Raw genomic sequence first — 22,379 nt, 5'->3', positions numbered from 1 at the left:
TCTAGTGCTGTGTTGGCATTTTAAAGACATATTTAGAAAAATAATGCTATGCTTTGTAAAGCTCAGATAACTGTACAAAATAAAGGACTCCCCATATCTGAGATGTTTTGCTTAAAAATTCATGTTGATAAAGCCAAACATATGTTGCTTATTAGTTTCCATGACCATTTCAGACACAGAGGATCTACTGTCCTGCTGGAGTTTGTGTTTGAAAATTCATTTCACCATTCCAAGTCTGGCACCTCTTACTTATAATAATCATACATGAAATCACAATAGCAGAACACAAGTACATACAAAATACAAGTACATATAGACGGTCACTCACCAGGTTAGTGAAATAATATCCATCCTCTCCAGTCATCAGCCGACTGGGGTTACAGAATCTAGTGATATACTGGATGTTGGACTGCAGGCGTGGAGGGTTCGCCTTAAGAACAATGTAGATCAGAGTAGGTAGGAAGTCGTCAGCAGAAGCAGGCTCATTTTTTGTGATCTTTATTGCATTGAAGATTTGTTTACTGCACCCAGTGATGCAACCAAGCTTGTCCCGAGGAATCCGCTTCGAGTCCATTTCTATGATATCTACGGCATTTAGAAGAGGCATTAAAGTAAAAAGAAAACAAACAACTTGTCACTATATTGAAGAGTTAGAGCTGGAAAACAGAGTATGAACATTATAGTCAGGTATGTGCACATTGATGGAACACAAACATTGAGTTTCTATCTAAACTGAAATCTAGATAATGTCTCGAAGTTGACAGTTCCCACAGCACTAATATTTTCTGCAGCCTTGTACAATTACCATGTAAAATAGAGAACACTGCTCGCGGGAGTTGTAACGTGTAAGTCTTGATAAAAAGGCATTACACTGAATCTATTACTTAAATAAACTTTTTTTTTTATTATTATTCTGACGAAAACAAGGGGGTTCTCTGTCTAACATGTGCGGGATTTTCTGCGTTTCCGCCGACAATTGAATACGCCCCTAAGGGCGACGTTAAGGAAGCAAAAAAAATAAAATAATCTAGGCCAGTCAAAATATGTACAAATTGAAGCACTTCTACTATATTAAAAAACATTAATGCTGTGATAGCTGACTGCTGATTTAGTTATAATATAAGAGAAGTGATGTTACTACCCATCAGTTATAAAGTTTGAAATGGATAAATTAGTAAAGTGATCTCTACAATATTCGGAGCACTGTGACAACTCAAGTACAAGAAAAATAAGAATTCATTTTGCAGACCAGAAGGATATTTGCAGCCCTGATCAGCTCAGAATCATGTCTGATCTTAGGATCAAAGACCGAAATGATATCAGACATCTTGTGAACACACTGTCCCCACACTCACCTGTTATAGCTTTTACTACCATATCTGACACTTCAGGAATATCCTCGTTCACAGGCACACAAAGCATCTGAGGAGTAACCCAGTGTAAGGCTCTAATGGAGAAACACAAATAGAGAACATCAATATTATGTATACAGCTGCAAAGTTTGAAACAGTGGATATGTTGCCTATAGCAACCAATCAGATTCTAGCTATCATTTTACAGAATGTACTAAATAAATGATAACTAGAATCTGATTGGTTGCTATAGGCAACATTTCCACTTTTTCAAACCCGCAGTTTAGTAAATGTACCCCTAGGTCTGTGACTTGGCAGGTGGAGAACACCGAAAGGACTCAACTCAGGAACAATCCTGATGCTCCTAAGAGAGGAATCTGACAGTAACTCACCGGATTCTCTTTTGTATGGTTAGATCTTTCTTCTCGTCATCTGTAGTCTCTGGACAGAACACATGCTTGTACAGCCGCGTCATCAGAAACTTTTCAATTTGGTCCATCGCTTCCTCCACTTTATTAGGTGGCACTATTTTTAAGAAACAACAGTAACTAACAAGAACACTTACACAAATAAAAGTATGACAAATATTTGCTTGTACGTGTATTTAGCAAGATCATTGAACACCGACTAAAATACAAGGAAAACAGCCATTTTTAACACTCGCACACGCTTCTTACATTAATAAAGCTAAATGTGTATGTAAAAGATCTCCCGAAACATTTACACACACATTTAAATGTCTCAATACTAATGCGGCATATATCTAAGATTGCATGCGTAGGACATATCCCTTTATATTGCCAACCTAACCCTTTGTGGGAGAGTTAGCCATGTGCACAAGGTATATATTTTTTTCTAAAATCCATCTCCCCTCAATTCCAAGTTTTAACAGGTGCACGGAGGAGAGACGAATGAGACATTGATTAAAGAGATAAAGGCACAAGGTATGGCTGATGGCAGAGGAACGGAAGATAGGACACGTGTGATATTTTCCTGATCCTTGTTCCATCATCCATTGTTCTAAATCCTCGGTGTGCACTGTATCTGCATCTAACCAATCACCTGTCAAATAACCAGAACGGTGGAGACACAGACTGCAAGTAATCAGTGTACATAAGCCAATCAAATGTTTACTGCTGCCTACACAAAATTCATTCTGGAATACATCAAAGAAATGTAACTTGGGTCTGTAATAGCAAACAAGCACATATGAAGGAAACATGCACATTATTTGCACGATTACTTGTGTGGTGACCATCCATAAAGAGCATAACATGCATGGAGGACAGTGAATAGTGCTTCGTCACAGATATCACAGCACTCAGTGATGGCTTCAAGGTAAAATAGGCATAGAAATCTTACAAATGATAAATACATTAACAGCAGCAAATTTTGTGATGCTTCCTTTATATATAATATAATATTATTTATAATAGCAGATGCTTGATAAATTTAGCATTAGAAAGCAACAGAATGGAAAAGATTATGATACTTCCACTAGTTAACTCATTCCAAAGATGTGGACAGCTTTTGAGAGACTACGGTTCCTTCTTAAAGGAGAAGGATCATCTAAACGCAAAATTTGGGGATTGTTAAAGGTTGGTGACACAAAAGTGAAGTAAAGTTTCATAAACGACCTTTTTGACGTTTTTCTGCTATTTCATAATTTCTTTACTTATAGACAGTTAGATTAATATTGCAGGGGGGGCAATACCACATGCAAATGCCCTAAACTACCTGAAAATGTCAGTTTACAATCATAACTCTTTCAGTGCCAAAAACTTGTGTATCCGCCCTACAAAGCAAAAACTGTAGGAGACTACATGGCATTGCTACCATAACAGGACACTGATAAAATAATTTTGGCACTCAGAACAGTTCTGCAATAGCTGATAATACACATTACAGCCATAAACAAGAAAAATAAAATTGACCAAAACATACATAGAAAGCAATGAAACAAACAACTGGAAGACCCCCGACCCTGACAAACAGCAAATGAGGTGCACGAAACTTATTGTCTGTGTAGAACAATGGGCTTGTTGCTCAAGTGCAATGCTTATAACTATATCTCAAGTTATCATGATACCTTTCCAGTAAATCTGCAGTTTGTCCGCTGTGTTCTGGTAGAAGTCCTGAGTGAACTCGGACAACTCATCAATGTTTGATTCCTGTATAGAGATACATACACAGATTAGGTGCAAGGCGACGTGATCTCTACAAAGACTGATGAAAATATCATGTTTTTAATGTTGAAAGGGCTTCAACTTATCACATTGTGCTCACCAATCCATTAGTTATCAACATATAAACCTGCTCTAATGGAAGAACGGGACTCCTGTCAAACCAGGTGCCTCATCTAGTGAAAACACACTTGCGTTTTATTTCATTTGAAATCCTGCACTAATAGTTTTAAATGTCCAACAAAAACATATAGAACAAAGGAAAGAAAAAGCTATGCAGAAATAGATGTACAGACCTTCTTGTGATGCATGGCTTCCAAGAACCCTTTGCACTGCTTGTACACATCATGTCCAGCTTTATGGTAGGTCTTTAAAAACTCAATAAAATCCTTGGAGACACGATCAGTCTCAATGCTGAACTGACGGCTGAGTGAAGGGCTGGGAGTTTTTCCCTCTTTCATGTCTGTTTTCAAAATAAAAAATAAAAGTAAGAATTTAAATTGTAATTGCCGTCTTTTAGGGTAATTTCACTGTGTATTAAGATATGAACCAAAATTATTGTTGGCTACAGCGTAAAAAGCTAAATATATACATTTATGGCTGTACAACTACAAACGTGTGTTGCCGGGATTTCAAACATTTTGTTCAGTTTTTCTTTGTAGAAACTGTGATGTGTGTTAAATGGGTCTAATAAATGTCACTGTCAAGCTTTACATTATACTGGACAGTGTTCAAAGGCAGGACTTGTTTGACATCGGTATATATGGTCCATAACCAGCACAGCTCCCACAGTTTACAATCCTTAAGGAGTCATAACCAAATACAGCAGATCCACACAGCTGTTGTGTCTACCTAGTAAAGTGCTTTACGCGTGCAGACACAGACCACCGCTTTAGCAAAATACTCCTGGGGCTGGTGCCTAGACAGTAAAGTGACCAGAAGTCTATCGGTCAGTAACCCAGTGAATATCAGGGGAAGCGCCACCGCTGTTTAATTTATTGAAACCCTATTTAGTAAGTTACAATGAGGTGGAATACGGCGTTAGCGACCAATGAGAACCAGGTCATCAATTTCCTCCTGCCTGGTAACCAGGCCTATACGTATTTCGTGCCCTTAAACCTTGTGAAGAAATGTACTGTGTGACGTGGGACAACAAGATTGAATAACTACATACATAAATCACACAGGTATTATATACAGAGACCTCACTGAAGGATCATAATATGTAAAACAGGCTCTGCCTGGAGGAAAAAACACCCTACTGCCCTTCTCACTCCTAACCTGAACACAAACACAAATAAGCACTAGTACAAATGCACAGGCTTAGTAGTCATTATGTACCCACCTCTTAGCTTGTCACAAAGCACTTGTGAAGCAGTGGAGGAATAATGAAGTGAAGTATGACAATGCATAAATTAAAAACACAGAATGGTTATAACAAATGAAAAAAATAATGATGATAAATGAATAATAAAGTAAAACAAATCGTGAGTATAAACAATGAAATGTCTGGACACGGACATGCAACAGACAAACACTGCAAGCAGTAAACAAAACTACACAGCCAGTAACACCTACTTTGAATTGTTCAGCATGCTCAAAGAATACTAGGTTTACACTCATGTCTAGTATACAAGTTAGTGAAAGGATATGAAACTCATGAAAGTAGTATGATTTACCTATATGAGCACATTCGCATGTGAATGTTAGTTCACTGCGGATAAAACGCTTTTAAAGTGCAGCTGTAACAAGGATCACTAACTGGAGGACTTCAGTTATTTTCATTTATCAATGAACCCCACTAGTAAAACTGGCATGGTGGATATTCACATCTAATGACACCACACTTGAAGCATCTACCATGTACACAGCTGAGAGAAGTCTAATTAATCCTCTTGCACTGTGAAGTTATCAATGGAGTGGACTGGACAAGCCATGGCAGCTGTTCATTTTTCTGCACTGCCAGTAGGAAAAATATCTATAGAACTGCAGGAATTCTGAACGTGGGGCCTCCTGCAGTTTTATCTGGGTGCTCATTGGTAAAAAATATATATATATATATATATATATATATATATATATATATATATATATATATATATATATATATATATATATATATATATATATATATATATATATATATAGACACACACACACACACACGTTCACCTTTAATTCATAGAAACTTTTATGCATTATCCTATATGAAATAAATTGCTGCATTACAAGCTTCCCTTCATCATCCTTTCTACTGGGATCCAGTTAGTTGTGTGATACAGCTGATCACAGTATTCGCTTGCATAGGAGCCAGCTCTGTGGGTGCTTGAGCACCCCTGATATTTGTGCAACCCCATCCATTAACCATATCTATGCTTGCCATTGTTTAGCCATATTTATGGGGAGGAGGGGAGAGCGGCATTGTAAGTACCCCCCATTCATTTTGAAAAGTTGGCTTCAATGCTCACTTGTACTGGGTACCTCCACTACAAAGCTGCATGGGTGCTGAGAAAGAGGCGGCATCTGACATCACTGTAGCTAACCAATCAACAGCCAGCTGTTATATCAAATCTCCGTCATGTGACTGTCCTCCTCCAATGCTGCTCCTGCAGTTCTCCAGATCTACCCAGACAAGCGAGTGCAGGGATCTCAAAGAGGGAGTTTTACTAATGTACTAGTCTTGGAGAAGGAGGGGCTCCCGTTGATGTGGTAATCAGGAGAAATGAGAGTAGGTAGTAGGTGCTTCTGAAGCAGTAAACACTTTATTGCCCATAGCTGCCTCATGATATGTGAGGTGGAGGGCTGTCTCAACTCAGTAACTCAAGCTCTGGAGCATGATCTCCAAAACTCCAGCATGACTAAACCATTTGCACACACTCACACTGTGGACATGTCCCGCGACTCAGGGTTTAGGAGTTAAGACCATTGCTGGCTTCAAGTCAGGATACCTCACTGTAATAGGTTTTACATTATACGTGCCTGAAGAAAAAGCGTGGCTCAGGGAGAGCAGAATGGCATCAAGTGACTGAGGCGCAAGTTTTTTTGGTTTTGTTTTTTAAACTAAAAGAAGTTTACTGCATGGGGAACTTTTAAGTGTATAAGGTAAGTCGTAAATACAGCACTGTGGGATTTTTAAGTGCAAGCTCCTAGTTTTTACAGGTGCTGTATAGACAAAGGTTTGAAACACAGCTTGCACTTGAGCAGGAATTGTATGTTTGCAAAACTAGTGTATCTTGCAAAAACACTGCTTGTAAACAAGCACTCTGCCCCCCCGTGCACATCGGCGTGGGGCCACAGGAAGGACTCTGCCCCCCCCCGTGCACATCGGCGCAGGGCCACAGGAAGGAGTCTGCCCCCCCGTGCACATCGGCGCGGGGCCACAGGAAGGAGTCTGCCCCCCCCCCCCCCGTGCACATCGGCGCGGGGCCACAGGAAGGAGTCTGCCCCCCCCGTGCACATCGGCGCGGGGCCACAGGAAGGAGTCTGCCCCCCCCGTGCACATCGGCGCGGGGCCACAGGAAGGAGTCTGCCCCCCCCCCCCCCGTGCACATCGGCGCGGGGCCACAGGAAGGAGTCTGCCCCCCCCCCCCCCCGTGCACATCGGCGCGGGGCCACAGGAAGGAGTCTGCCCCCCCCGTGCACATCGGCGCGGGGCCACAGGAAGGAGTCTGCCCCCCCCGTGCACATCGGCGCGGGGCCACAGGAAGGAGTCTGCCCCCCCCCCCCCCGTGCACATCGGCGCGGGGCCACAGGAAGGAGTCTGCCCCCCCCCCCCCCCCCCGTGCACATCGGCGTGGGGCCACAGGAAGGACTCTGCTCCCCGTGCATATCACACTCCAAGTATTGAGAATGCTGAAAGCGATATGCTTCTCAGTAGGTGAATGAATAGGTCAAGTTTATTTGTAATGTATTTTGGTGAGAGTGAAGGTTGATAAGGGAAATTTTGTAATCCGATATCGGACTAGAACCTCACGTCGTCCTCCTCACGCTGACCGAGTATGAAGAGTTCCAGCCCACCATTGTTCCTGTGACCTTCTTTTTTTTAAAAACAGCACCATGCATGGTCCATATTTTTGTGCATGATGCATTTTTAAGCATACATGAAGGTCACTTATATTTGTTATGACCACCTGTATGGAGCATGCAAATGTTTGATTTAACCTGCACTGTAGTTCACATTATGCCACAAAGGTTTTAACTTCATGGTGGAGGTATACAATATATACTTATGTTCACCAGTACCAATAGTGCATGTTCAAATGGACAATCATAACCACATGACATATTTAATCCCAACAGTTTATGTAGAAATATTCTCCTTTAGATTTCATCAAATCACAATAAGACTATGTTATTAAATGGAAGAACAGCAATGATACAATGAACAAACTTGTCAATGAAATGAACACCAGGTTTTAAATTTTGAACACACCCAAAGATACTAACATTGTATCAACACTGTGTCCTATCTTCACCGTCTAGGTGGGATTAAAGATGATTTTGCTAAACAGAGTGGACAAAATTCTTCTGGCCTATGTACTTGATATGTTTATGCTTAAACTAGTATGTGTGAATTTTATGTTTTCAGGTTTCATTTGTTCTTATGGAACTTATACTTGTATATTTGCTACCTATAATTGTACTAGCCTAGTATGATTTATACTTGTAATATGTACTTGTGTGCTTTGTTATTATATTTAATTAGTATTTATGTGATTTGTATGTATGCTGACTCTCTGGCGCTGCGGAATTTGTGGCGCCTTACAAATAAAGGATAATGGTTCAGTTTCACAGCCAAAAGGCATTAAGGTTTGTCCATAGGATAAGGCTCCTCTTAAGTTTTCCACAACATCTATTTGCAGGTGACAAACATAGTGACAGTGTTCTGATCTGATATTAAAGCAGTACTTACAAAGCCTCTTACATTTATAACACCTATATGTTTTACATACGATCATACAAACAGATATATTACACAGAATGCGGACATTCTAGAGACATTTGCAATGTATATATTAAATGTAAGGCTTCTGAAAACAAAGACATAATCAGATTAGAACCTGAGCAATGCTGCTTTAATACAGAAAGAAGAACTCAATCTAACACCAAACACGACCTACACTATACAAAAGCAACAATGCACTGAAGCAAGCAAACACCACTGGCTAAGGTGGGTTACCTTCAGCAGGGTAGGCCAGCTCCCAGGGAGGGACAAAAAGACCCTTCAGGTCTTTAAGAATATCACCACTGCGCTCCCTCCCTCCTCCCTGCACCGGTTTATCAGACTTTTCTTCAGTGTCTGGAGTACATTCAGGACCAAACCAGACAGCCAAAAGTGTTACATGCCCATGGGAGGAGGGGAGAAATCGGGATAAAAAAAATAAATGCAGAAAACAAACAAAACATTAATTTGAATTAATGAGCATAACATAAAAAGCAAAACAAAAACTCATCAGCCCCAGTTATTCAGCTAAATTCACCATGCAGTGTTAATGTGATGGACTTTACATGTACATGCTTTAGCACAGTGATGGGCAAACTACGGCCCGCGGGCCAGATCCGGCCCACTTAGAGGTTTCTATCCGGCCCGCCAATATTTTAAAAAATTATATTAAAATATGCATAAAATTATTACGGCCGACCCTGTGTGTCAGAACCTTCATTTTTATGCCTTCCCAGCTATTTCCTCCATTACACTCCATCCTCCTTCCTAAAAGGCCACTTCGTATGTCAATCACTCAAACACCTGCCCGCCCCCTAATGGCTGAAAGTCATGTGAGAAGAGATGAGCTGGGCCATATACTAAGGCGGATTTCGATTGGCTGCTGTGTTGTCAGTTAGTGGCTCACCAGAAAGACGGATCTGCAACATCCTGCTGAAATAAGTGCTGTGTCTGTACGATCGCTGCACTTATAGAGGTAACACTGCTATATAACACCCTCCTGTCCCATTCAAAACATTTGTATTATATATTTCGATATTTGAGTTTTTTAATAAATTATATCGGCCCGCCTAAAGTTTTTCTTTTTTATTTATTATCACTGCTTTATCATGATAAGGTAATATAACTTAAATTTGCATATTGGACAAGTAAGACTGTACACAAAGCCATGTCTACTTTTTGTTCTACGTTAAGCCATCAAGCTCTGTGAGGCAGACCGGCTGTGGTAGTATTCATATGTCTCATTGGTTAAACCGTCAATATTGGGGATCACAGGATTAACCTCTATTTCAGTTCGGGCATGTTTGCAGATATGAGTTTTACAGACAAAGGTGTTCTATCGGCACAAAACTGTGAATAAAGGGAGGAGGCAGAAGAGAGGGCTGTGGGAGATTTGAGAAGAAGTAGGAAAAGCCCTTTTTCATCTAAAATAACAAAGACTATAGAGGATACAGTATGTGTCAGATTGCTAGGGAACTACTCTCTGTGGTTGATCCTGTTCCAAAATATAAGGTACAAAGAATGTGTGTAGTAGATGTGGTTAGAGTGCTTTTATATGGAGAGATTAAAGCAAGCTTCATGCAATATAGGTAATGCATTCCCATAAAAACACAGCTACAGCAAGAATATATTTTTATTGGGTATTTAATTAATGAAATTCTCCCTTACCCACAGATTGGAATGAGGACACTTGCAATACAGGTATACTGCCAGCGATAGGACAGAGTACTGTAAACATGCATGGTGTCCAGTTCATTCATTGTTATAGGTGCTGCACCAAATTGGGTCAAATGCATTGCCAGGAAAACCCAAGATAAAGAGACAACTCACATTGTCAAACTTCCTAAGATGATTTACAAATTACCATTATTCATTTTTCAGGTCCATTATGTTTGGCAATTCTGCATTTCAAAGACGGCTAACACTATCCGATGCCCAAATAATCATTGAAAAAATTGGTAGAATACTTTTTTTTCTCATAACATAACCAAGAACTCACTGACAGACATCTTGTAGACATGTAAATACCTCATTCTTACTATATGTTTCCAATCTTAATTTTTAAGGACCCTTACCCACTGATGTTGCGTTAAACACCAGAGACACGACTGTCAGATGTGACCATCGTTGACATGAGGTGGTTTACACACACACTCACACTTGTGGTCAGGGGAGGGTGATCAATGGAGAACACTGACAAACCATGATGCAGCACAAGCACTCCTAAATACTTGCGGGTATGGGGTCACTGAAATCAATGGATTCCGTTTTCATGCTTGTTTACATGCTTTACTAGTAAACAAAACGCTAGGTAAAGCATGTATTTTGACGCCAGTAGGTAAGGGGGCTTAGCATCTACTTGGCCGTGGTAACAGCTACAATCTGACATTTGAGGAGGAGCATCAATAACAAGTCAATTATATGGACATCAGATTTTTATTTTTCTAACTACAAAAACAGAACAATTTAAAAAAAATAATAGAAAAAAAATAAAAATGGTAAGAGTTTCCAAGTTAATTAATAAAATTTAGTATTAGATAAAATATGTACTTCTAAACCAGAGACATTTTTTAACTTTGTGGGCCAAATATAATGTGGATGTAAGCAATGTTAAGGGCCTTAGTTACAAAGAGCAAAACAGCCAAACAATAGTACAAAATGTTCTCCGTAGGTAACAAGCACCTTGACCTGCGCAAGTGCGCCTAGATTTCCAAGGTTAGAGCTGAGTTGGTATCAGCTGATGGGCAGAATCAGGGAGTTCCTTGCAAAGTTTTACAAAGAGCAGTGGAAAAACAAGATTTCCCCAATAAGGTCCAGGTGGCAGAACAGTGTAGTTATACCGCTAGGCACACTCCTCCTCTTTTTTATTAAACTTTGTTTTACATTTAACTATTTTATTTAACTTTTAAACTATGCTAGTGACTGACATTTTCATTACGTGACCCTCAGAGACGCTCATAATCAGAGCTAGCAAACTCCAGTTATGGAAATAACTGCACCACCGCTCCACCGTACATGCATAGGAGGCACCACCGCTGCATGTGATCGAGTAGATTGTACGTTATTGCTATTTCCTGCCAACACTGCTCTCAAGTCCAGGTCTCCACAGTGCAGCCAGGAAGAAACAATAACAGACATACGATGCTTCAAATCATCCCTGTGCAGCAGGATGAACGCCTGTTGTGCTCAGGACAGACAGGTACTTCACCACTAGTAACACCAAAGGGAGCTGAGAGCCATTGATTGGGCATCACAGCTTTAGAGATTGGCCCAAAAAAACATGCTAGGGGGCTCAGAGTTCAAATTGAAGATCTGTGGCCTGTCATAGCACTTACACCATGTATTCTGGGAATTACACAACACACTACTGGAGACTGAAAACACAAAGCACTGCAAATAAATTCACTTTTTTTTTTAAATCAATTATGCAAGTGAATACGTTGCCTACCAGTTAAGCTCAGTTACCAATGAATCCGCAAAAAAAACGAAAAAAATAATTAAACGCTTTATAATCAATTAGAAAAGTCACTTACATAATGATAATGTGCTCACAAAAAAGTCCCAGCCCCTTAATACATTACAAAATCTGTCACATTTTGGTTATAAGAAATAGCCAAATCTGAATGAATCTAATATGCTCCAAAATAATTTGGGGAGTGACAGTTACTAACTATTTTTTTTTTTTCAAAGGGCAAAAAAAAAAGTAGACTGTTCTATACTTTTCAAAACGAAACTGCTCTCAAGCAAAAAACAATGGGGGGGGGGGGATTCAAGTGTCTGCGATGCTCCTAAGAACATTGCGGACGCGCATTTTTACCGACATTACGGTAATAAGTGATGCAGATTTTTGCTTGAACCTCTATGGTTGTCCCATCGCCCGGGTATTTAGGGAATTAAATCTATCCCAATGTATTCAAATTCATGGCCATTTAAAGAATACTGAAAATTGGCTGCAGTGCCCTCTAATTAAGGAAAGGAGAAAATTAAAATATGAAAATTAATCTCTAGAGCTCAAACAATTTCAGGGATACTTTGATAAATGTATTAACCATTGCTCCTGTTTTTCTCAATCTCCCTATTTTTATCTAATCAGGTCCTGACATTCACCGTATCACTGATTTACATGATGTGTTCTAGATTTGAATGTATAAGAAAGTCATGCCACAATATGCTCACATATAGAAGTGTTTTACTAGTATAGAGGTACGGTGTAAGCAACTGGTAAGAACAGGAGGATACTGACAGGCCATTGCAAGCTTATTTAGGTAACATCAGAACAGAAATCCTGGTAAAACATCTGGACACTGCATCTGATAATTGTGTCATACGTAGTTACCTTTCTTCTGCACACTTTTGGATGAAGCAGTAAAGAATTTCTTCACTGTGGTCACTTTTCTGGTTTTTTCATTGGATTTCTTTTCTTCAAACTTGGTGAAGCCAAGTGAGGTTTGACCTCCTTGGGCCCCCTGGCTGCTGGCATAAGCCTCCTCTTCTTCCCGCTGCAAGCTACAAGAGACAAATGTCAAAAGGTCAGGACTCAGCCTCCACTAATACTGTAAGGTGCAGTTATAGCTGATGATACTGGGATTACTGAGTAATAGTATATTGTGTGTGAGTAATAGTAGATTGTGTGGATCAAGAGCTTATGAGAGAGAAGGTCAACACTTCGTTCAAGGCGTATTTTACACAGCCAGAGAAATAATGGTCTACAATAAAATATTGGGACAATAAATGAAATGGGCTCTATAGAATAAAAAAAAAGGGCACTTCCATCATAGAGGAACAGTACTAAAGGTTTTCTTTAGCATGTAATAAATTATGCTCACAAATAAGTGGTTTTCATTTGGAAGCATTAAAGTTACATGAATAATAAACCAAATGAACGTCAATCATCTCAGCTATTTACATTTTATTTTGTGTAAATATGTTTTTGCCTTTATTACATGTACTGGAGCTCAGATTAAGATTAGGAAAAGAAAAAAAATAAAACCATCTCAACTGCTCTATACACAAGATTGTCAGAATCTGAGAAATTCTAAAAGTGCAACAGAAGGTGCATCCGGGTTAGTATCTCCAGAATGCAGGACAACCCCCAGTGCTGCTAATTGGGGGGAGGGAGTTTACTGCTAAATATTCGCAATGGAAGGTAGACTCAATTAAAGAACCTGTAACCTGAAAACGCCTTTATGTAACTCAATTTACAACATTTACAGTGTATAATATATCTAGCTGTCTCTATCACACACACAGTACCCAGCAGTACAAAACAGATTATGATGGTACATGTTAAGCCCAAATATACACTCCGCTTGTAAAGAATAATTACAAGCATTGCTATGCCTATGCAGAAAAATGAAAGAACAATACAAGACACATAGGCAAAGTAACACGGGGTAACGATTCAGTAGCTAAAGTATCTCACCTCTAATGCTAAAACATAAGTATGCTCAATACATGTCGTGACATTATGAGCCCTGAAGGAGAGTACACCTAAGAGTTCATGAATGGAATAGCGTCTTGTCTTCCAATAACAGCTGAACATGTGTGTCAGATACTACAAAAGTTACACAAACCTAAAATAATAAACGTGTTCATAAATAGTGCTTGGCAATCCCCCCTCCCTACTCCTATCTCTTGCTCCCTAACCTACTCTCCTTCTCCCTGTTATGTTATACATAATACATCGCTTCTGATCGTATTCAGCACACTGTGAGCATTTTGTGTAAGAGTACACCTACTGCTGGATTCTCACTGTATTGTTACCAATAAACCGTATTTAACAACAAAAAATATAGTGTCTGGCAAGTGTGTCACAATTTAGATGCAGAATTGTGTAAATATACATATAAAGGTTTGAAAGTAGCAATGCAATGTGATGTACTGAAGACATTTACACAGTATACTGGTATGGAGAACTTTATTTAAGCAAACCGATATTTACAAAGTGCTACACTGTTCTATAGCTCCACACTGTGGTCTTTTGAATTATGGAGTAATACCCAACAAAACATGTTTAGTAGATAAGTAGTCAATGTCTCACAATAAACAGGGCTTTAAATAAAGCCACTTTCTGATTATCTGTGAATACCATTAATTAATGGTATTGATATTATTGCTTGGCAGCCAAAGAACCCAACCTACAAACCCATCAATGAGTAAATGGGTACCGTTCTGCAAGCTCCCAGTCCTCCTGGATTTGCTTCTGTCGGGCCTTCTGGTACTCCTCCCTCCAACACTTTGAGCAGAACCCTTGCCATGCCGGGTTGCCATAGTAGCCACATCCTTTTTTACACAGTAGTTCAGACTGGTCCACGTGGATGGCTCGCCGCTCAGACTTCAGGCTCATCTTCCTGAGTAAGTCAAACAAAACAGAGTTTAATGAAACATAATTAACCAATATTTTATCCTCTACTAACCTTGAAAGCAAACTATCTGCAAAATGTGCTAATTAAACATTGGAGAGAGCATTATGTATTGAGATCCTGTCAGTCTTTTTGTTTATTTTAGGTTTATCCAACATATGTTTCAAAATGGCCACCAGACTTGTGGTTTCTTTGGCTGAAACATGTATCTTACAGTCAGCAAATTTACTACCTACTACTACCTTTTTCTCATTTCTCTACCTATTATTCATACCTTTACTTCCATCCCTGTTTGGAATTTTATTATTTATTTTTTATCTCTAATTTTAACTTTCATCTACATATTTGTATTTTAATCATACATAATGTTATTCATAACTGTACATCTATCTTGCTCTTAGCTCATTCATTTTCTATCTAGCTTTCTGGTGTCTGTTTCTTGTTCACCATCTTCCTATTCTGCCCTAATTTTGCTGTTCAACAGCACCTACCTATTTCCACTCTATTCATTATACCCCAATATCTGTACTATTCTCAGCTCATATATCTATACCATTCCTATCAGTGATTTTAGCCATTCTTTTTACCCCTTTCATGTACTACAAACTATTTTTCTAACCTCTTAACCCGTGTTCATTCACTTAAACCTACACCCATATCTCTCTCTACTATACTTACCCCCTTCCTCACTATCCTCCCTCTACTCTCTCTCCTGTCTGTCCTCCACTCTATTTTGTTTCTTTCCCCCACTCCTTGGTTCTTTCCTGTACTATCCGACCACCTTCCTACTACTCACCCGGGCTGTCTGAACTTCCATAATATCCATCACTAACAACACTTCTACCCAACTTACCTTTAGCTTGACACAACTACCCAGTGTTACAGACCACTAGCTCACTTCACAGGCTACCACCAAAACACTACACCACGGCAAGCAACAACCTGTGCTCCACGGCTACGTACAGATAAGTATACATTGTTTTAGTTCTACTAGTTGGAGGAACTAGCGTAAGCAGCGCACACACGCACACACACACACACACACACACTAACACCCACATCAGCCAAGCACAATAATGCACTCATTACAGTCATTGTGTTTATTGATGAATCTTTTATAAGAGAATAAAAAGGGTTCCCTACCTGCAGTAACACCCGAATAAGGGGAAGAGGAGGTAAGTGGAGGGTGACCAGAGGGGGAAACTATCACACAGCAAAATAACAAAGTTTACCAAGTAAAAGATAATTTTAAGTAAATAAATAAATACCTGCTGACACTATATGGTGCTATCTTAAAGGCTTATTTGCAGCCATGTGAACAAACTCAAGATTACTCAGGAAAGGGTTTTTGCAGAAATGTTCAGATCATGGTGCAAGTCAACTGCTCTGAAAACTTTGACCCTGAGCGCCTCTTTCCACACAAGTGGCAACATAAAACACAAACGAAAATCATTCTTTGATCCAGAGATTATATTGCTACTTGTGTGAACAGCAGAGGTGTGTAGCATGTGTATTAGATGCTTATTTTTTGCATATATGGATTTGCACAACATAAGGATTCCAAAGAAAAAGGTTTTGAATGATTGAACAAAGCATGTCTCGGATATAAAAGGGCATTTTGTTTAATTCAACACAAACTTACAGAGTGAAAGCATTGCCACCTAATCTCAATTTCACTTATGTTAAGTTATCCATGTGGCCACCATTCCTATTATACGACATTTAACATCAAATGGCTTTAAAGCAAAAATTTGCCAAGTTAAAGAACGCTACATTACTACTGCTATATTTAGGATTAAAGATTAAAGAGGAAGTAACTCTAAGAAGAATATTAATGGATTTATTCCCTCTGTTTGCATTTAAAGTAAAGCAATCAAGAAATAAAAGCAACAATTTAAACCTCATAAAAAGAATTTTCACTCGATTAGTTGAAAAAATATTGCTCATATTAGACAAGGCATCCACAGACATTTACATCCATACTTGTGGACAAATTAACTACTGACTCAGTCTTACCCATTGACTCATTTGATACAGCACGTTTAAGATTAAAATAGATGTGTGTGAGTTAATAGACACACTACACTTTAATGGGCATTTTTGGACAAATTCGACCCTCCCTATGTTGGCAACCACCATGAGCTTGCAGCGTGGTGACATGTACATGCTCCTTCCACATGCTCATTAGAATGGATTCTATTGGAGGATCATTAACAGACTTGCTCTTCCCTTGCATTGTTAGACTCCCATTGTCAGGTAATACGGGTGACACCCCCTATTTGGCCAGGTAAGGTAGAAGGATATGTCCAAAAGCAGACAATCTTTTTAAAATAGATTGCCACCTAGGGGGCAATTGCTGCTATTTTGAAGCACTGCCTCCCATTTACTCTGGGGAAGAGGGTTCCCTGCCCAGATACCAGAAGTCTCCTCTCCAGTCTGCAGATACTGGTGGACTCAACGGATCCTAGATGGGGGGGGGGGGGGGGGTTATATTAATTGTGTTTCCTAATTGATTATAGCCTGTGTTCAATCAGAAGCTGCTTTTACTATATGAGGGCAATCTTTAATCTCATATGCCATAGTTTCCCAAACCCAGTCTTCAGGGCTCCCTAACAGTGCAGGTTTTCCATATCTCCTTGCTGGAGCACAGGTGTATTCATTACTGACTGACACATTGTAACAGATCCACAGGTGGTCCTAATTATGTCACATGTGATCAGGAAAACCTGCACTGTTAGGGAGCCCTGAAGACTGGGTTTGGACCTATACAGCTTGCACTGCCAGGATTAAATGCTCTCTAGTCTCTCTAAGCTGCCAGATCTAGCTGTGTATGGCTGCTATCTGTCTGGAGAGGGAATACTGGCCATACATAGCATGGGTTGTCCAAAGGTCTACAACCTCTATAATTTGAGGCTTTTAAGTCAATTACAAGGAAAACGTTTACACATAACATAGGTAGTGTTCTATCCAGTCTATATATCTTGTAGTGAAGAAAGCTGAAACCTTTGTCACATGGAGACACCAGGCACATGGAAAGGACACAAGGAAAACACAGATATACTATTTTAGCTGTATGCATACTTTCTCCCTGTGCTCTCTCTGTAGACTTTATTAAAAATAACTTCATTATTTCAAAATAATTTGCTTTTAACACAATCACACAGTTTCTCTATTCTGACTCACAAGAACTGTACGGTCAGTAGGACTCTTGGAAAAATGCAACGGCTTGTTGTCATATCAACATTTCAGAAAAGGAAGTTTCACTTCCAGTTTTAAACATATTAGTCAGCAGCTCTCAAAAGGTAAAATAAGCAATTAAAGGGTAGAATATACTTGAGGCCATTTCATTATTTGTCCTAGTAACATACTGTTTTTCATGGTTCACAGTCCTCAGTATAATTAGACACACACATATATATATATATATATATATATATATATATATATATATATATAAATAATCAAAAGACCCACCCCCCACACACACACACAAAAACAAACAAAAAACTCTTAGCCTTCAAAGCATTAATGCAATTTGTTCATCAACCCACTGTTCCCCCCAGCACCTATTTCTCGGTGCACCACCCAGGTGTTTTTACTTTCCACCCGGCTCTTGGAGTCCACAGAGTCCTATTATAATAGAATAAACCATTGTTTCTCCTATTAGAACAGGCACCATGTGAGCACTACAGCCAGCAGTGTGTGTTAGATCACTGACCACCAGTCCTGGTAGGTATGGGCAATAACCTCCAGCATTTTTCATTATCATTGCAAAGAATTACAACTGCACCCACCCAGGTGCTTCTTAATGCCACCTGGCATAACCTAATAAAACAGGAAAGAGATAATGGGCTGACTTCATCTGTTTGTCTCATAGTGGTAAAAGGCATACTTGCAAATAAACACAAACACATGACACCATGAATAACACAATCTAATAAAAGACGACGTTAATTCCATTGCAGGAACATTCCATGAAAATATCCCTATTACGATCAATGCAAGACCATTTCTGTTCACATTTACATGCAATAATGATTCATTTCTTTGCAAGTTTGTTTATAAAGAAGATATTAATAGCATTGGCTGGGAAAATATAGTTTTACAAATTAGTTGGAAAATTTTAGCTAGACAGTGGCGACGCTAAGGGTAGATCTGCCTATTATATTTCTCCCCTGCCCCCAAAGACAGCTAAGTTAGCTTTTTGTAATATAAATGCAACAAATGGCTAACACCAGCTATACAATGAATGGGACAGCTTGATGATTTTGAGGCTTACACCCCAAACACCATCACATTAAATAAAGCATGACCATTGCACTTTGGGAGACATGTTCTATGCCACAGCAGAACCAAAAATAGATAAAAGAAATATGTAAACTGCTGACTGCATGCAGCACGGGCACTTTGCCAATACACAGGATGATGTGCTATACAGAAAAGCATGCTATGTGAGGACCCTCACTCCACCCACACATCATGGACTCACTGCACTACAGAAATGTATAGCCTACACTGCTACGGATCACCAATGTTTATTTCCTTATAACCTTCTCTGTGAAACATCATGAGGTTTAGTTCTTAAGAATGTAAAGTTACTCCTACACTGCTCACACAATCAGTGATTCTCTCGTGAACACAAGTGAGAGTGTTGACGAGCACAAGGCTGGAGATCACTCTGTGATGCTGATTGAGTTAGAATAACAGACTGGAAGCTTAAAAAGGAGGGTGGTGCTTGAAATCATTGTTCTTCCTCTGTTAACCATGGTTATCTGCAAGGAAACACATGCAGTCATCATTGCTTTGCACACAAAGGGCTTCACAGGCAAGGAAATTCTTGCTAGTAAGATTGCACCTAAAATCAACCATTTATCGGATCATCAAGAACTTCAAGGAGAGAGGGTCAATAGTTGGGCGCCCTGAAACCTTCTTCACAAGAAGGTCCAGCAAGTGCCAGGACAGTCTCCTAAAATTGTTTCAGCTGCGGTATCGCGGCACCACCAGTGCAGAACTTGCTCAGGAATGGCAGCAGCCCGGTGTGAGTGCATCTGCATACACAGTAAGGAGAAGACTTTTGGAGGATGGCCTGGTATCAAGAATGGCAGCAAAGAAGCCACTTCTCTCCAGGAAAAACATCAGCGATAGACTGATATTCTGTAAAAGGTACAGGGATTAGACTGCTGAGGACTGGAGTAAAGTCATTTTTTCTAATGAATCCCCTATCAGATTGTTTGTGGCATCTGGAAAAATGCTTGTCCGGAGAAGGAAAGATGAGCGCTACCATCAGCCCTGTGTCATGTCAACAGTAAAGCATCCGGAGACCATTCAAGTGTGGGGTTGTTTCTCAACCAAGGGAGTGGGCTCACTCACAATTTTGCCTAAGAACACAGCCATGAATAAAGAATGGTACCAAAACATCCTCCAAGAGCAGCTACTCCCAACCATCCAAGAACAGTTTGGCGACAAACAAGGCATTTTCCAGCATGATGAGCACCTTGCCATAAGACAAAAGTGATAACTAAGTGGCTCTGGGATCAAAATATCGAAATTTTGGGACAATGGCCAGGAAACTCCCCAGACCATAATCCCATTGAGAATTTGTGGTTAATCCTCAAGAGGCGGGTGGACAAACAAAGACCCACAAATTCTGACAAACTCCAAGCATTGATTAGGCAACAATAGGCGGCCATCAGTCAGTATGTGGCAGAAGTTGATTGACAGCATGCCAGGACGAATTGCAGAGGTCTTCAAAAAGAAGGATCAAAGCTGCAAATATTGGCTCTTTGCATAAACTTAATGTAATTGTCAATAAAAGCCTTTGACACTTTTATGAAATTCTTGTAATATTACTTCAGTATACCATAGCATCTGAGAAAAAGGTCTAAAAACACTGAAGCAGCAGACTTTGTGAAAACCAATACTAGTGTCACTCAAAACTTTTGGACATGACTGTAAAGCTAAAAGGGAACCACGTTGCTGGTAATACATCGTAAAATAGACTCGACTTAGCAGCTTTCCGATATCCGTTCAAACACTGGAGCATGGAAGATTTACAGGCAGGTGCAGCTTGAACTACAATTTATATACATGACTAGGTGCAGAGCAAACACAGGCATCAGGAGTACAGAATGGACAGCGGGGGGACAGTTTTCTACGCACTGCCCACAGATATTAAACAGTTCATTTTTAGCTCTGTATGGAGAAGGAATTTAAACCTCCCCATGATCAGGACTTGTATGTGCAGGCTTCCTGGTACAAGAACGAATACAATCGTCGATATGCTTCCACCTCCTGGAAGCAAAGTAAGCTGGGAACCATAGGGGCTTAGAAGGGGAACTACAGGTAACACCATACGCACCAAATATGGAAATGGGTTGTGATTTACTTTACACCTTAATCTCCCTGTACAGAGGATGAAGAATTAAATATTAAAATATTACAATGTACAATGAGTCAAGGCATTATGTAGGAGAGGGGGAGAGCACGATCTAGCAGTCTATTCCGAATGAATGAATCAGCTGCTCCTGTCAATTGGAAACTGGCTCCGGTCACTGCCATACTTACCTTGTTCTTATGACATTTATTAAGTTTGTAGGTTATTATGAATTTTTTTAGTTAATGTCATTTTAGAATTGAACTTCTTGTATAAACTTGTTTGCAGAGCTGCTTGCAAAATAGTAAATTATGATAAAAACCAGTGCACACAAAATAGCGTCTTTCCGTCCATACGCAGAGCCGTAAGCATGTCTAAATATGTCAGGCTTCGTATCAGCAGCTTATGCTCCTGATGAACGCCAAGTCATCATCAGCGTGTATCTACACCTGCCTTCTAGCATGTGCAAAAGATACGCTTCCTAGCAGGTAACGGGCAAATATGCCTTTCTGCAGGTCTGCAAGAGCTGTACTTGCTTCAGCCCAGAGTTTTCTCTAGCTGCCTGTAGGAGACCCATTCCAAAATGCATTGCAGAGAGGACTGTTGAAAGGGTTAACCTGATTCTTGCTTTTTTCTTTTCTTTAAAGTGCATTTGGTTTTACATTATAATAAAAGTATTGCAGTACTTGATATCCTTACTTCCCTAGTGAATCAAATTCTAAATTCAAACTATTAGAGAGTGCAATAAAAAGCAGATATTGTATTACACACACAAATGCCACCAATATGCTCATACATAGCTGCTCCCAAATGCAAAACCTCACACCCACAGAATAGCAGCAACGGTTATTCTTCATACCAGTCCACTGTCCCATTATATACCAGCCAGTGCTTTCATAGTAAAAGCCCCACATATCAGCCTGTGCTCCTATAATTTACCAGCTAGTGCAGTGGTTCCCAAACTGTGCGCCTAGGCTCCCTGGGGTGCCTTGGAGATCTCACAGGGGTGCCTCGGCCAGGGCCAGTGGTAAGCAAGGCGGGGGACTACTTGGAAATTATTTTGGCTTAGGGGTGCCTTGAATAAATTTGAGACCCTAAGGGTGCCTTGAACTGGAAAAGTTTGGAATCCACTGAGCTAGTGTATCCCCACCTACCAAATAGTGTATA

General features: G+C 39.8%; 1 protein-coding gene across 2 annotated transcripts in view; it reads right to left on the bottom strand.

Moving 5' to 3' along the window:
• Positions 1-22,379, bottom strand: part of RABGEF1 (RAB guanine nucleotide exchange factor 1) — a 36,343-nt gene that overhangs the window by 7,623 nt on the left and 6,341 nt on the right. The window contains exons 2-9 of one of the 2 annotated variants that reach the window (XM_075196795.1): positions 14,645-14,827; positions 12,814-12,983; positions 8,715-8,834; positions 3,832-3,998; positions 3,442-3,523; positions 1,745-1,877; positions 1,356-1,447; positions 329-585 (exon numbers count right to left, since the gene is read on the bottom strand). In XM_075196795.1, the coding sequence (XP_075052896.1) occupies positions 329-585; positions 1,356-1,447; positions 1,745-1,877; positions 3,442-3,523; positions 3,832-3,998; positions 8,715-8,834; positions 12,814-12,983; positions 14,645-14,827 (1,204 nt within the window). The remainder of the gene's footprint in view (positions 1-328; positions 586-1,355; positions 1,448-1,744; positions 1,878-3,441; positions 3,524-3,831; positions 3,999-8,714; positions 8,835-12,813; positions 12,984-14,644; positions 14,828-22,379) is intronic. The other variant, XM_075196796.1, reaches the window with a different exon arrangement.

This window comes from Mixophyes fleayi, chromosome 2, assembly GCF_038048845.1.
Source record: "Mixophyes fleayi isolate aMixFle1 chromosome 2, aMixFle1.hap1, whole genome shotgun sequence".
Classification (NCBI taxonomy): domain Eukaryota; kingdom Metazoa; phylum Chordata; class Amphibia; order Anura; family Limnodynastidae; genus Mixophyes; species Mixophyes fleayi.
This window is presented reverse-complemented; position numbering and strand designations above follow the sequence as displayed.